Source organism: Coccomyxa subellipsoidea, assembly GCF_000258705.1.
Source record: "Coccomyxa subellipsoidea C-169, whole genome shotgun sequence".
Classification (NCBI taxonomy): domain Eukaryota; kingdom Viridiplantae; phylum Chlorophyta; class Trebouxiophyceae; family Coccomyxaceae; genus Coccomyxa; species Coccomyxa subellipsoidea.
The window spans coordinates 8,667-23,905 of NW_005178020.1; the positions used below are offsets into that span (position 1 = coordinate 8,667).

A 15,239-nucleotide genomic window follows, 5' to 3' on the forward strand; every position below is an offset into this window, starting at 1 on the left:
AATCTGGGGCGATGGATGCAGTGTCGTGAGCTGACGATCATCTTCAATTCAGCACACCGCCCACGCCTATCTCAGCGTGCAGACATTGAGCTGAGGCTCCGATGTGTACTGATCAGCAGGGAATGTAAGGCTCTGGTGTAGTTATTACACTTCTGCGCCATGTTGCCGTCCTCAGCTGCCAGGCCGAGCCCCAAGAAGGGCCAGGCTCAGAGCCCGCAAAGAGCCAGGAAGCACAGAAAAATTGAGGGACTCCCAGAGTCAGTAAAGCAAGAAAAGAATGGTGTCAACTGGGAGATCGAGACCTTCATTCCACGGGTGTGTTCTCTCTGACTGGCCCAGGCAACTTGATGCTAACCCTTGCTTATATTGAACTACCTTGAAACCTGCGTGTCCACATACCTTGAGCAGAGATGACGATGCAGGATGACGTCTCGAAAAGGTGGCCAAAAAGAGTCCTCCAGGGAGTGACACGGCACGGTGATGAGGAGGACTTGAACTATGGGGTAAGCTTCAATGCTGTGCTTGCATGCAACTTTGCTCCCCAAGATGCTGATGGTGCCATGCATTTTGATCTTCATATCTTGCTGAAAGAGGTGCATGCAACCTGCAGGATGATTGCCCGCCTGCAGTCGCGCACTTTGAGGCTGCCCATGTGGAGGATGTTGGAGTGGTAGGGCCGTACATCATAAAGACACATGCAGTTGGCAGTCAGTGTCTGCTCCTTGGCCACGTCTACCTTATCTTGTCTGTAAGTCTTTGGTTCCCTTGCGAGATGTGCCATGTCTTGCAGGTGTCGATTGGCGACTTCGTTGAGGTCACTCCCCCGGCAGATGAGGCCAAAGATGGCGACGGGCAGGCCCACTTCTATGTCGTCCGCGTGACAGAGATGTTTCAGGACCTCAAGGTGAGCAAGTGGGATTGCTGGCTGCATCAACCAGGCCTGCAATGTCTCCCCATGTTTAGTGAGCACAGCCAGGCATAACGGAGTGCCACTGTATGCTAGCACTACTAGTGCTAGCATACAGTGTAGTAGTACTGATTGCAATCCACCAAAGGAACATTTTTCTGCATGGTTTGAACCAGTATGATTCTAGCTGCTGCCCATTGAGAGGCTTGAGGGCACTAAGCTGCGGGCGCTGTGTCTCAAGGGTTCAATGAGCATTCAATCGCAGGCATCCAAACTTGTTGAACCCTCTACTTGGTGCTGTGCTTTACTGACAGTTCCAAAACTAGTGTTGCAATGAAGTCTGATGGTGTTGGCCAGGGAGAGCGGTGGTTCAAGGGCAAGTGGATGTACAAGCCATGGGACACAGCGCTGCGGATCCAGGATGGCAAGGAGTCATACATGCCAGGGCCACTCGACAAGCGCAGACTGTTCCTGGCCTCTGAGGAGGACAACCGCCGCTATGTCACCCTGAACACACTCGACACCATTGAAAAGTAAGCATGCAGCTGCCCCGCCCTATTTGCTTTCGAGCAAATGTGTTGTCCTGCAAAAATACCGCAGCATCCTTTCTTTTGTTTGTGAAGCCCATGCATGCCCTGAGAAGCTCATGCGTGTCCTTGAAAGACCAAATGAGGAGTTGATAGATGAGATCCACTCCCTGAAAGAGATCCTGGGTGCTTTGCCCTGGCTGAGAGTTGTGCAAAATGCACCAGTATTTTGCAGTCACAGGACCAGGCGCGTCTTGCACAAGGCAGGAGTGTGCACCGTGGCAGTACATGCTGCAGGCTCTACATTGTAAAGTGGATGCATCAGCCATGGTGGTACATGGGAGGTAACCTTTCCCCGGTCTTTGTCTTGCAGGAAGGTAACAGTGAAGAAGATGCCGCCAGGGAGCGCGGCACCGCCTGTGGAGGAGTGCGACTTCTGGTATGACCAGGAGCACGACCGCCGTTTTCTCACCTTCACTGACTCCCTCACTGAGCCGCCGGCCTCCAAGACTCGCTACCAGGAGCATGAGGGCCCCAGGGTGCGTGCCAATCCCTGCCGCATGTACTTGCACCTGCAAAGCCCTGCTGGTTTTGCCCAGGGTTGATGCAAATGAAGCGTCCACACTGTAGACAATTTGACTAGGCACATGCAAGTACTGTCCGCCTACTGACCAATACTAGCAGGGGTTGATGCACCATCAAATCGGCTGCTAATTAGTGGAGGAAAGGTGACTTAGTGCTACTAGGGGCAGGTGGGCATGTGGGGTGCCACATGTGATCGCATGTAAGATCAATGCAGACTGTCCGTGGAACTCTCCCACCTAGCACCCTGTACAGCAGCCTGCCTCACCCCAGGCTGCCATAGAATTTGCAAGGCTGATGCCCAAATTGTGCTTGTGTGCTGATGCAGAAGCTGAACATCGTTGAGCTGTACTGCGGCTGCGGCGGCCTCTCCTTTGTGGATAGGAAGAGCAAGGATGTGCACATCGAGACCAAGTGGGCGGTCGACTTTGAGCCGTCCATGTGTGCGGCCTTTAAAGCCAACTACCCAAATGCCCAGGTAATTGTCTTCCTCATGCGCTCAGCATTTGGGACCAGCCCTTTCAAGGGAGCTCTAGAACAGTACGTAGTCACCACAAGAGTTTATCCCTTTTGCCATGAACAGAGATGGCAAGGGGAAGCTGTCCACATTAGGCTTACTAAGGGGGTTGCTGCGCATGCAGGTGTTTGAATTTGGGGTGGACGAATGGCTTGCGCTGTGCAAGCACTTCAAACGTCTGTCAGATAAGTACCCAGACGACTGGCAGGAGACAAGCATGACTGACTCAGACGGCAGCTCGGTGCGCCACATCCCTGCTTAAATTGGATTTAAGTCCTGACACATGGACAAGGATCTTGGAAACATCTGACCAGCCTTCCAGATAGTTTCCTGGAACTTACTTAGAGTCCTAATGTGTGCAAAGTCAAGTATTGCACATGTAACAAGGCTGGCTTGTTTTAAGCTGCAAACTCCCTGACGTTGAGAAGTCTCGAATTTGTGCCTTGTGAGCTGCAGCAGACTGTGACTATGTCTTGCAGGATGATGAGCCAGCTGGCAAGGATGTGTTTGAGGTGAAGAACATAGTCTCCATGACCATTGTGGAGAGTGCCAAGCGAGGCACTGGCGGTAAGTTCCCCCCTTGCACTGTATTCTGGGAGGTAGTGAGACACATGCAATTCCTGGTTGCTGTCTGGTATCTCACTGCCTGCCTGAGTCACTCATCTGCTTTGAGGTGCTCTGTAGAAATTGCTGCTTCTTACCTCATGCTGTGGCACAAAATTGGACACATCCTGCAGAATAGGGTGCTTCGTGCATGGTGAACGTCTACAGCTGAAGCCAATGCTGCTGCTGCTGCGCAGGCCAGAAGAAGGGGCACCTGCTGGAGTCTTTGGACGAGACAAACTCCTGGGTGGAGTTCCAGGTGGAGTGGAAGGGCTACCGCCTCTGCAATGCTGTTGACGAGTGGGTGAAAGAGGCGGACCTCGCCTGTGAAGCCAAGGTATGTGCCTCCACTCCTACCCACATCCTCTCGTGGCTTTCCCTTGTCACCGGCCGAGGCAGTTGGCAGTTCATGATGCCCTGTTCTGAGCTCACATCGATTCTCCAAGGGTGATCACTTGCAGATTTTGCTTCACCAGACTAAATTCCATGGCCAGCAATATTGTTTTATGCTCTCTTCACGCTCCACATAAACGGTTAGTGCACAGTGTAAAGTGTCAGGTGTACAGGTGGCAGCGTTCATTAAGAGGATCAGGGCAGAGGGTGTCATCCCCCTGCCCGACGACGTGGACGCAGTGATGGGGGGCCCACCCTGCCAGGGTGTTTCTGGCCTGAACAGGCACGCCAAGAGGGCCGACATCGTAAACGACCCCCGGTGAGCTTTTACCCTTCTGAGCAATCCAGTTCCTTTCGAAATTTAGCTCTGGAAACAGTACCGACAATACACTTCAACTTTTCCCAGTCCACATGGTCGAGGTTGGCACTACAGGACAGCTTGCATGCATTACCTCCGGTGCTGAGTAAGCATGATAAAGAGGCAACACATGAGGCCTCATATGATTTGTGCGACGCTGGCATGGATGATTTGCTTCAATGCCAGTGCATGCATTGGGAAGATGGTAAAACTGCTCCTGCACCTTGAAGATTAGAAGCGACTGCTGTTTTTCTGCTCTCACAGGAACCGACAGGTTCAGGCGTTCTACGACGTGATCGAGTGGTTTCAGCCGGGGTATGTCCTGATGGAGAACGTGCTGGACATCTTCAAGAAGCAGGACGGCATGTACGCCAAGTTTGCCGCCTCCCGACTGCTTAACATGCGCTACCAGACCCGTCTCGGCTGCATCGCCGCCTGCGACCACGGCGCCCCCCAGGGCCGCTGGCGGTGATTATTTTGACCTTCTGCAGCGTCCTTATGCCCACCAAATAGACATGCATTATTGGTGAATACTGTGCAATAACAGATGACGCCTGAGACAGAAATGCATGTCGATCGACCATCGATAGTTCAAAGCACTGCCCACCACTATTTAGACCGGCAAACGCCCTTGCTGTGATCTGGCATCTGCTTTGCTTGTGCTGAGTTCTTGTTTTCCCTTTTCGTGCAATAGTTTCCGTGTGCATTCAATTGTATCAATATCCAGGAGAGGCTTGCCAGCCGCCGAACACGGTTGTGGTGTGCGTGGGCGCAGGGCGTTCATGTGGGGCGCCAAGGCGGGGGTGGAGCAGCTGCCGGCCTTCCCCGAGCCCAGCCATTTCGCGGTGTTCCAGGGCGGCGTGCCCCACTCCGCGAGCGAGTGCATAGTCGGCTTCACCAGCGAGGCCTCACGCGACGCCGCGCGCCAAATGGTGCGCATCGCTCCTCGATCGTCCATTTCTTGTTATGTGCTGCCTGCACTTTTAAATGCAGTTTGTGAAGTGGTTTAGGGGGAGAAAGCTCTTCATGCAAACAAACACCCGGCGCACAATTAGGTGCCCCTGCTCTCCTGTGGATCATAGTGGACAAGAGTGCATGCGTGCCTCCACAAGGGGTGTGGACATGTGCAGGCCTTGAATTGACAGCAGTATTAAGCCCGTTATACTTTAGGGTTCAGGGAGCAGGCTTTAGGGTTGTAGGGACAGCATTGCAAGGAGAAGCAGCTGTGAAGGGGGTGAGGGTGCTTGTGCAGGTGTTCATGGGAGACGTGCTGTCGGATTTGCCGGAGATCTCCAACTACACGACGGCGGAGGCTGCGCAATACGCCAGCGACCCCAAGACCCCCTACCAGATGTGGCTGCGCCGGCAGCCGCCCGCGTACCAGGCGCAGGCGAAGGAGAGGGCACGCCGCGCAGACGAGGCCATGGCCGCCTCGCATGCGGCCCAGAACGACAAGCGCAAAACGCTCAGGATCCTGCCCAAAGGCACAGAGGCGGTGCGCACTACACCTTCCAATCTTATGTGTTGCAGGATCCTGGCGTCCACATTGTTTATCATTACGCTATGCACCTTCCGTTGAGCAGTCAGGCAGTCTATCCTAGGCAGCTCGGTGCTGGTGTTTTGACAAAGCTGCCTTGATCAGGAAGTGTCAGGCATTTTTAGCATTGTCAAGGCCACTCCCAACCTGCCGTTGCACACGCCCTTCTGTAATCCCTGGGACTCTGGAGCCGTGATTCGTGTTTGATGGGTGCCGCCCTCTTGCATGCAGGTGGGCCGCAGTTTCCTCTGCAAGAAGCGCGGCGGCGATTTCACAGAGATCGACATGCGCAAGACCGGCAATTTTGCGGGTGAGACGCTGAAGGCTGTCTGCCTGGAGCTGGGCAAAGAACGGGCCGACGAACTTCTGCTGGAGCTGCAGCTCAGCCAGCGCGGCCTCTGCGCGGCCGAGGGCGAGCGGGTGATCACATTCTGCCCGGGCCTGAGTATTCAAATCTCGTATCTCTCTCATATCTCCCCCACGCTCATGAGGGTGTTTTGGGGGAGGTTTTTGGCGCAAGCAAGGTGCAGAAGCGTTCATTATGGTGCTCACTTTGAGCATGTTTAGCCAGAAGTGAAGCCAGTGCTCAGATTGGAAGCTGGAGGTGCACTGGTGCTCTCCCCCCGCATGCAAGCTGCAGGAAAGTTGGCTTCATGCAGTGTCGCATTAGGTTGTTTATTATAGGGGGTTTTAGGGTTCATATGTTTGATGAGCAGGTCCTGAAGGAGGCGGAGCATGCAGAGAAGGCGGTCGGGCCGCTGCGCGACCACCGCTCGCTCTGCCTCAATTTTGATGACCACCTGCGCTGCTGCAGCGTGCCCTCTAAGAAGGACGCAAATTTCAGAGAGATGCCCGGGGTGATAACGCACGGGGACGGTGCGTGGCCCTTCTGCTTCTCCTCGATATCACACCTTCTGCATGCGCGCACTCACCCAAGCTGCTCTTGGCGCAGCTTGGCTATTGAGTTCAAGGTCACCTTGGGCTGGATTGTGTCAAAGCTGAAACGCACTCATCGGTGGTGTGGAAGGCAGATGAAATGAAGCAGCCTTTCAAGCTGCTAGCGTCCTCTCGAGCAAAAGAACGCCCATCTGATTGTGCTTGAAGGCTGAGGGGCGTGCTGTGTGCAGGCACGTGCTGCGTGGGGCACACGCACGCGGCCATCGGCGCCAAGGGGTCTGCGTGCCAAGGCGGTGGCACGCGCGCATCAGCCCCCAAGGGAATCACCAAGCACTCGCGCGTGGACGCTTTCGACAAGCAAGGCTGGCGCGGCGGCGGCCTCTTTGGTGCGCGCTTGCCCCTATTGATAATCTGCCATCTGTCAGCCTGCGCATGCAGCAATGCCTGTCATCCTGCCGTCCCCTCCGTTGTATATTACATCTCTTTTATTTTTATTTTTATTTACTTTGTTTTGTTTTTATCTGTCTTATTTTTAGGGTTAACCCTTACCCTAAAGAAACCATTTGAAGAGAATATAAATATACTTTAGGGTTTGTGGTGTTGTGGGTGCAGGCTGCCCGGGGACCACGGTGTTTCTGCCAACGGGGGACCTGCTCTGCCCGCGGTGGTGCGTGACGTACAAGCAGGGCAAGTCGGGCGGGCGGCACGGCTGTTTTGGGCGCATGTGGTACGACGAGATCCAGCCGACGGTGGTGGGCCGCGCAGAGCCGCACAACCTGCGCCTCATCCACCCCACGCAGGGGCGCGTCGTCTCCATCCGGGAAAACGCCCGCTGCCAGGTGGCGCCTCTCTGTTCACCCTTTCAGTCACCCCTAATAGCTGCGTCTTGTGACTGCAACTTGTCCTCCGTTCCCCGGATTTCTGCCTCTTGTGACTGTAGCTTGGCCCGAATTCCTGTGATATCAGCCTCCTGTGATTGTTGCTTGTCCTCACACTCACCAGGCTAGAGCGCTTGATGTCCTGGTATGCCTGCGAGAATTTCTTGCTGCCGTGCCGTATGGTGCAAGTATTGCAAATGCAAGATTGGGACTCCATCCCGGGACACACTCTGAACATTGCATCTCAAGCTCTTGCTTGGACCTTAGCCCATGTGCTGTTGCTTACTGAGTGGTCCTCGTGAAACCACATGCATGTCCTAATCTCTAATTGAAGTAATTTGCCATTAGCTTCCCTGCTGACAGTGCCTGCTGTGCGCGGGCAGGGCTTCCCGGACTACTTTGCTCTGGCGGGCATCAGCCACGCGCACCAGGACACATGGGTCCGTAACAACAATCTGACCGAGCGCTACCAGCAGATGGGCAACGCTGTCAGCCCCCTCGTCGCCGACGCGCTCGGCCGCTGCCTCGGCATCGCCGCCCGCGGCCGCTTCTCTCCCGGCGACTTTGTCGTGTCTGTGCCCAACGCAGAGTATGAGCAGGTATGCAGCATAGTCCTTCATCCATGATGCATGCGCATGAGATATTCCGGCTGTTGGCTTGGGAGCAGATCTGGGAGCTGTTTTGTCTGAATGCCAGGGCTGCATCAGCAAATGCTCTGTCTACTAATGCCGGCAGGTTCCTGCCAGGACATGGCCATCCTGTCTGTTGACCTCTCCTCCACTTCCCTTTCTTTGTCACAGCATGGGATGTATTTCAGAAGCTGGTCAGGTCATGCCCACCAGGGATAAGTGTGCTGCATATGCGAACTAAGTGGTGCTGAGTGGCTGAATGGTCTGCTTGGGGTGCAGACGATGTTCAAGGCGGCGGAGATGGGCCTGAAGAGTTGGGTTGAGGAGCACGGGCTGCCCAAGCAGACCAAGGCCATGCTGGGCAGGAAGAAGGTGGACGGCATCAAGCTGCTGCTCTCGATGCCCGTCATTAATGAGGGGGAGGTACGCTGTGCTTTGCCCTTTTCATGTCCATCACCTAGTTTCACACCCTCTCTTTCACACCCTCTCTTTCACACCCTCTCTTTCCTGCGAGGCGTGCTGCCAATTGGAGCAGGATAGTCATCATGCGCAGAGGCCCTGGGGCAAAAGTCTCCAGTTATGAATGAAGAAGAATGGGGAATAAAGGAGCGGCACAAAAATAAGCAATGGCGCGCACGTGTGCAGGACGAGGAGCCAGTTGGAGATAAGGAGGAGGAGTGAGACTGGCTGATGTGGCAAGAAAATCTCTGCAGGGATGACTACGCATTCCAGATATTCTCCTGAGCAGCACTGCGGGGACAAGGCTATTTTATATGACCAGGCTGTGTGTATTATGCACCTTACTGGTGGTGGCAGAAACTTGGGCGCTTGACATTGTCACATGCCCTTTGGAAGAGAGCCTGCAGCGCTACCACAGCAACAAATGAAGCCACGTTTGCACAATTTGACTGGTTGAATAATAAGCGGGGTCGCTGGTCGACAACGTTGGCAAGCCTCTTGAGGAGCTATTAGAACTGTGCTGTGATTATGCATGCGTGCTGGAGGACTGCTGGCGCGCCAGCAATGATAATTGAAACTTATGACATTAAGTTGTAAATACTTGCATGAGAGTATTCTGAGCAATTGTGTACATTAACACCGTTGGTGGAAGCATGCTCTGGTTTACTGGACCATCGTTGTCACCATCTGTTCTTACATCATGAGCATGTTGTAGATACCAAACCAATGCATGATGCTACTGTGAGCAGCCTGGCTCTTACACAACTTGCCAAAGCTTCAGTCTAGTACCTATTGCATGCCCACTGCGCCCTTCTGACATACTTGCACTCATAGTACTGGGGTACTCAGTAACGAGTCATCCTTTCAGAATTGCCAATGATTGGCTCTCCTGCCCCATGGCAAGCACTTTCTCTGCAAGAAACTCAATTAGATGAGCATTGCACACACAGCGCATGTCTCTCATTGTATTACACAGCAAGAAATTAGACCCAAGCAAATGTATCTGGATTTAGTGCTCCAGGCAGCTCAATCCTTCCGCACAAAATTCTAGAACCCATAAACCAGGATGCACACGTTGCACATTTCTTGGTGCCGAGTGGACGACACCCCATGCCCCGTATCAATCGTCACAAAATATCGCACGTATCTAACGACAGGAAATTGCAGGAATGACTCACACTGAGGTTCCCACGCATGGAGCCTGCTCAAGGAGCGTCTTTTTCTTCACACAAAAAGACGCTCAACAAAATGCTCGTTCCCTGAGCAGTGGCATTTCAGGGGACTCTGGTATCCTTTGTTGCTCAAAAAAGTACCCTGCAAAAGAGGTCTCTGAAGGTTTGTGGATGGTGCTGCGCATGTGCCACGATGTGCTCAGCTGTTCCATGTGATGGGCTCTGCCATGGGCATGTACACTGCCTTGGTCTGCGCAGCCACAAAATGATTTGTCAGAAATACTAAAAAAACTGCCCTGCGCCGTTTCCTTGCAGATGCAGAGGGTGCAGTTTGATGATGACCTCAAAACCATGCAATCCTACTCTGCTTGATGTAGGCAACCCTGCTGACAAAGCAAGCACAGCTTCTTATCATTACATGCTATATTATTGCACGCTTATTCCAGCCCTCAGGGCTAGGTGCGTTGCAGCAAACTCTTGATTATTCTCTGCCAGCTGATGAATGCTCTTGAAGCAGAATTTTACTCAGCTATAAAACTGTCCTGATCTCTGCACCCTCTCTTGACTTGCCAATGGCTTGACAAGTGAAAAGGGAAAAATAGAAAGCCAGTGCACGCTGACACGAGAGCTGCACAGACCGATTACATGAGGGTGAGTCATGCTTATGTGAGGGTGAGTCACCTGCGTGTAGTGGCTCAGCGCGGCCTCGCCCTTCTCGCGGCCGATGCCGGACGTCTTGTAGCCGCCAAAGGGAACCCCCGCGTCAAACTGGTTCCATGTGTTCACCCACACCGTGCCGGCCTTCAGCGCGCGCGAAATCGTGTTGGCCATCGCCAGATTCTGTGTGAAAACGCCAGCCGCCAGGCCATACTCGGTGTTGTTTGCGCGGCGGATCACCTGGCGCAAAAAGTTGGAAGTCAGGCTCTGACAGTGCGCGCTGCAAGCACAATTTGACAGGGCTCACCAGACATGTGGGCTGCCCAGAGAGCAAGTTTCTTGGTGTCCCTGGGCAATCCTAGGCATTTTTAGCCTGCCTAGGAGATTGGCAATAAAATTCGCAACACTTCTGGGCGGACTAGAACCCTGTCTCAAAATCCAGTGAAAGACAAGGCAGAATGATGCACTATCCAACTGAATGTAAGCTCTTGCGGGTTGTGACCTTAGAGCAAAGTGCCGCACATCCCAGTGACAATGGGCTCTTCCTCGTTATGACATCATGAAAGCCGAGTGCTTTGAACCTTCAGCAGGACTTTCCGCCCTCGATTCCAATTGTGTTCTTTAGTTCAGCAGGTTCTCAGTTCCAGCCTGGCAAGAGAGTCTGTCCTCTACAACACCGGCCCCCCAAAATGCCAGCCACATTTACATGAGTACAGTAGTGACAAATGAGTGGGAGGAGGGCACACCTCGTCCACAGTGGACCACTTGAGGATGGACTGGACGGGGCCAAAGATCTCATCTGTGGCAATGGTCATGTCGTCCGTCACGTTGCTGAAAACTGTCGGCTGCACAAAGTAGCCGCGCTCACCTGCGCGCAACAGCACACCATCTGCACATGCATCCTGTGCATATAGTTGCTCAAGCAAAGCCCGATTTGGCCGCATATGGCAATCTCTTTGCAGGTGAAAGTGGCATACAGTGCATAAAAGAAAAGTAAAACAAGAACATCGTCACCAGCTGGCTACCATAAATCAAATTCTGCATAAGCATAAAATCCCAAAACCCCAAGTGCCCCCTTGCATGGCAGTCAAAGCTGCAACGCACTTGGGAGCTGCTGTGTCTGTGTGCCCAGGCTGCATTAGCATTGCTGCCAGCTGATACGTGCACTTTATTGAACAGATTACTTGGAGCCAAGAAGGCTCACCGTGGCGCTTGCCGCCGGTTTCCAGCTTGGCTCCCTGTTCGACGCCGGTGCTGATGAGGCCCATGATCTTGTCGTACTGCTCCTGCGACACCTGTCACACACCAGGTGACCTGCCAGCTCAGCTGCCAGCTCAGCCACACTTGCTACTTCCTCAACCCTTCTACCAAGAGTGCTACAAGTACAAATCATGTTCAATGCAGCTGACGGATGCCTCTCTCACGCTATTGAAGACATCGTATAACACCTCACTCGTCCCCCCAAATCTGCATTCTTGCAAGAAAAATCAGCAAATAAAAACATTAGCAACTGCAAAGAGGAACAGTAGGAAACCTGACAGGCACCATTGAAAATTTCAAGGGGATTCGTGCTAAGATGAATGAAAGTAAGGCGCCCACCTGCGGCCCCTGCTGCGTTGCCCTGTCGAAGGGGTCGCCGACGCGGCGGCCGCTGGCCAGCTTGGCAGCGCGCGCCACAAACTCGTCGTAGATGCTCTCGTGCACAAACGTGCGCGAGCCCGCTGTGCAGCACTGGCCCTGCGCAGCCACCAAAAAAAAAATCTCAGTCTTATATTTTACCAGAGACGGCGTATTGACACGTTCGGTGATTGGACTCTTGAACTTATATCTGCAGCATTTCGGCCCAGACTGCCACCCTGGATGCAGGAAAGGGTTGCACTAAAAAAGCTGCAGATGTAAGTTGCTGTCTTCCCCAACTTTACCCCTGCTCAGATAAAATGATCTGCAACTCTTTGTGAACTTGCACAGCCTGCACAGAGAGACTCTACAAGAGATTTAGAGAGATGCTGCCATAAGCAGCCATGACAGGCTCAGCATGATAGGTATCAGGCAGGGGAATCAATATCTAGGGTGTTGCGCATTAGTTACAGATCCCCCTGGAGTAGTCTAATCCAGGGGACATAAAGGGTGGTTACATGATTGAAAAAGAGGGCTTCGTGGGCGCCGCGCACGGCCTCGTCCAGGTCAGCGTCGGGGCAGATGATGCATGCGCTCTTGCCGCCCAGCTCCAGAGTGACCGGGATTACGTTCTCCGCCGCCTGCCTCATTATTATCTTGCCCACCTCTGTGCTGCCTGTGAAAGCGATCTGGCCGCACACGGTCGTGTGTCAAGTCATGTGAGCAGGAAACAGGAGGGTGAAGCGGTGAAGAACTCGGTTTCCCTCCTTCATCCAAACAAGCAACAATCAAGTAAAACAGCATTCGGATTGTTATCAACTGTGATGATCAACTTAAGGAGAGACCAGGGATCAGCATGGTGGCGTGCAGCATCAATTATTGCTGCATTGCCCACCCAGATGCGCAATCGTCCAAACAGCGGCTCCTTTGCCAGGATCAGCACAGGACGAAGCAAAAGGCAAGGCGAAACTCTTGTGGCTCTAACATGTTGCAAAGCAAGCCTCAGCAAAGAAACAATGCAGGACAGAGCATGGCAGGAGGAAGTGCGCACCTTGTCGATTCCCTTGTGACTAGCCAGGGCCGCGCCGGCAACGGGGCCGTCTCCGGGGATGATGTTTAGGACGCCAGGTGGCAGGCCGGCCTCCAGCGCCAGCTCACCCACCCGCAGAGCGCTCAGCGGCGTCTGCTCCGCCACCTGGCACAAGACAGCACATGGCGGCACATGTCAGCAAGTGTGTGGCGCCACATCAGCTGCTGGGCTGGCTACTGTGGCAAGCGTCTTCTTGGCCCATTTTGAGAGATGATTCCAGGGATCCTCATGCCAGAGCTGGCAGGAGGGAATTGCCCATCGCTGCGCTGTATATATCAAAAAGTAAAAGAAGTGGGCTGGTGTTAGCTCACCTTCATGACTATGGTGTTGCCTGCTGCCAGTGCTGGGCCCAGCTTCCAGGCCTGCATCAGGATGGGGAAGTTCCAGGGGATGATCTGCCCCACCACACCTGCACGCAACACAGTGAATTATAGCAACACCCCTTCTGCGCCTAGCAATGAGCAAGCAGATTGCTTTTTCACAGTTCGCACACTACAAGGTTCCCCCGGTATTCAATACAGGATTACGAGGGCATTCTCTCTCAACCCCCAGACACAAGCACCCAGAGATTATCAGTCTCATCAAGAAAGTCTGGAAATTTTTTTTGCAGCTCACCGAGGGGTTCCTTGAGCGTGTAGGCCTGCATCTTGCCGTCTGTGGGGATGGTCTGCCCGTAGATCTTGTCAGCCCAGCCCGCATAGTAGCGCAGGTGCTCAACCGCCTGCGCACATCCGCGCACATGCTAAAATCTTAGTCATCATTTCCAGCGCAGATGTGCGCACATGCTCAACATGTCCAGAACCATTGGGTGGCCCACAGCTACGTTTTTCTGCAGGACACATGTTCTACCGCACTGCATTGCCCGGAGGTCCTTGAGGCAAGCTGCTTCTATGACAAGTAATGTTGCCTGCACCCGTAGTCATGCAATATTTGCGCATCTGAACTGAGGGGTTTCCAATACATTGCAGCCATCACTTGGTACAGAATTCACTCACCATGGGAACGTCAATGGAGAATGCAGCCGAGTACGCCTTGCCATTGTCCAGAGACTCCAACGTCGCCAGCTCCTCTGTGTTTTTCTGCACACAGCACAACAAATCTTACCATTGGGAGTGTGCTCACGTAGCACAGCTGGCCTGTGTCAAAGGAATGTGAAACGCCTGGCTCCTGACATACATACAGTATCTATGCTGCACAGGGGGCACTAAAGACTACAGGGCACTGAAGACTACAGTGGCTGGTTTGAGGTAAATCCTGTGATGCAGATAAAGTGAGGTGAATCAATGATGCAGGAGGGGTTTTCACCTCCATCAGGGTGGCGAGCTTGTGCATGATGTTGCCGCGCTGGCGACCGCTCATTCGCGGCCACGGGCCATGATCGAACGCCTGCAACACATGTCTCTCCTCAGCTGTGCTGCACTTGAAACATTACCCTAGCTTTCATAACACTACTCTTGCATGACTGCCCCACTGCAATTGAAGTCTTGAACGCAAAGTCTCACCGATGCACAGTGTTTACATCCCGAGGCAACTCTTCCTCTTTTCTTGGCGCTCACACTGCCTTGTATGTCTTGCAATTTTCTTGAAGTCAAGCATTCCCTAGCGCTCAGCCTCTATTGCTCTACCTAAGCATAGGTATCAGAATTAAGGCACATGCACATGCACATGCACAGATCGACGATGCCGCAGACCAGGCTCAGATTTACTTTCGCATTCGAATCAGGAGGGTTATGCAAGAGGTGAGTCACCTGGCGGGCGGCCTTGACGGCGCGGTCAACATCCTCTGCCTGAGCCTCTGCCACTGTCATGAGCGGCTCGCCCGTGCGCGGATCCATCGTCTCAAAGGTCTTCCCGCCTGACGCGTCCTCAAACTTGCCGTTGATCAGCAGCTGCGCGCACACAAACATCACGTGCTTGACATGCCTTCACATGCTCAAATCAGGACATCGGTCATCGGCCAAAGGCTACGTTCCTGCTTCATGCTAGCTCAGCATGTGCATGCCAAGCGAAGACATGACTGCAGCTACTGTGGGGGTGCATGCTTTGATCCAACTCCACATCTGCTCCAGTCATGTGTCCGCTCGTTTTCTGGAGCTGGCCAGCAGGGGCTCAATGGCATGCACAGCAGTTACATGTCTTTGATCCGCAAAAAGAGGTTGTAAATTGTACTCAGAGGCACACCTGAGGCTTGACGCTGCGCAGCGCGGCCTTGTGGCTCTCAGAGATCTCTGGCTCCAGGGCAGGGTCGGCTCTGAAGGCAGCTGTGCTTGTGTGCAGGTGGCAATCAGAAACGTGCTGGAAGGACGGCACAGTCCAGTCCCAGGTCTGCATGACGCCCACAGTTGCTGCGCAGCCGACATGGAGTGTCTGCTGTGCTGCTGCAGAGCGGGCAGCCGCCACAGCTGTTGCAGCAAGC

General features: G+C 53.5%; 2 protein-coding genes across 2 annotated transcripts; one reads left to right on the forward strand and one right to left on the reverse strand.

Annotated features, from left to right (window-relative positions):
• Positions 1–3,756: 3,756 nt before the first annotated feature.
• Positions 3,757–7,825, forward strand: COCSUDRAFT_20657 (S-adenosyl-L-methionine-dependent methyltransferase; the record flags this gene model as incomplete). Its single annotated transcript, XM_005642923.1, has 7 exons — positions 3,757–3,848; positions 4,152–4,355; positions 4,663–4,819; positions 5,140–5,264; positions 6,119–6,304; positions 6,911–7,160; positions 7,583–7,825. Coding segments are annotated over 7 exons (1,257 nt in total), but the record flags the coding sequence as incomplete, so codon positions are not given.
• A 1,205-nt stretch (positions 7,826–9,030) lies between these two features.
• COCSUDRAFT_31641 (aldehyde dehydrogenase) lies at positions 9,031–14,730 on the reverse strand (the record flags this gene model as incomplete). Its single annotated transcript, XM_005642924.1, has 12 exons — positions 9,031–9,709; positions 10,141–10,356; positions 10,863–10,984; positions 11,321–11,411; positions 11,716–11,853; positions 12,252–12,422; positions 12,785–12,928; positions 13,135–13,232; positions 13,439–13,544; positions 13,819–13,902; positions 14,129–14,209; positions 14,572–14,730. 12 exons carry the CDS (start codon positions 14,728–14,730, stop codon positions 9,659–9,661), a joined length of 1,461 nt encoding a protein of 486 aa, XP_005642981.1. The 3' UTR covers positions 9,031–9,658.
• Positions 14,731–15,239: the final 509 nt, after the last annotated feature.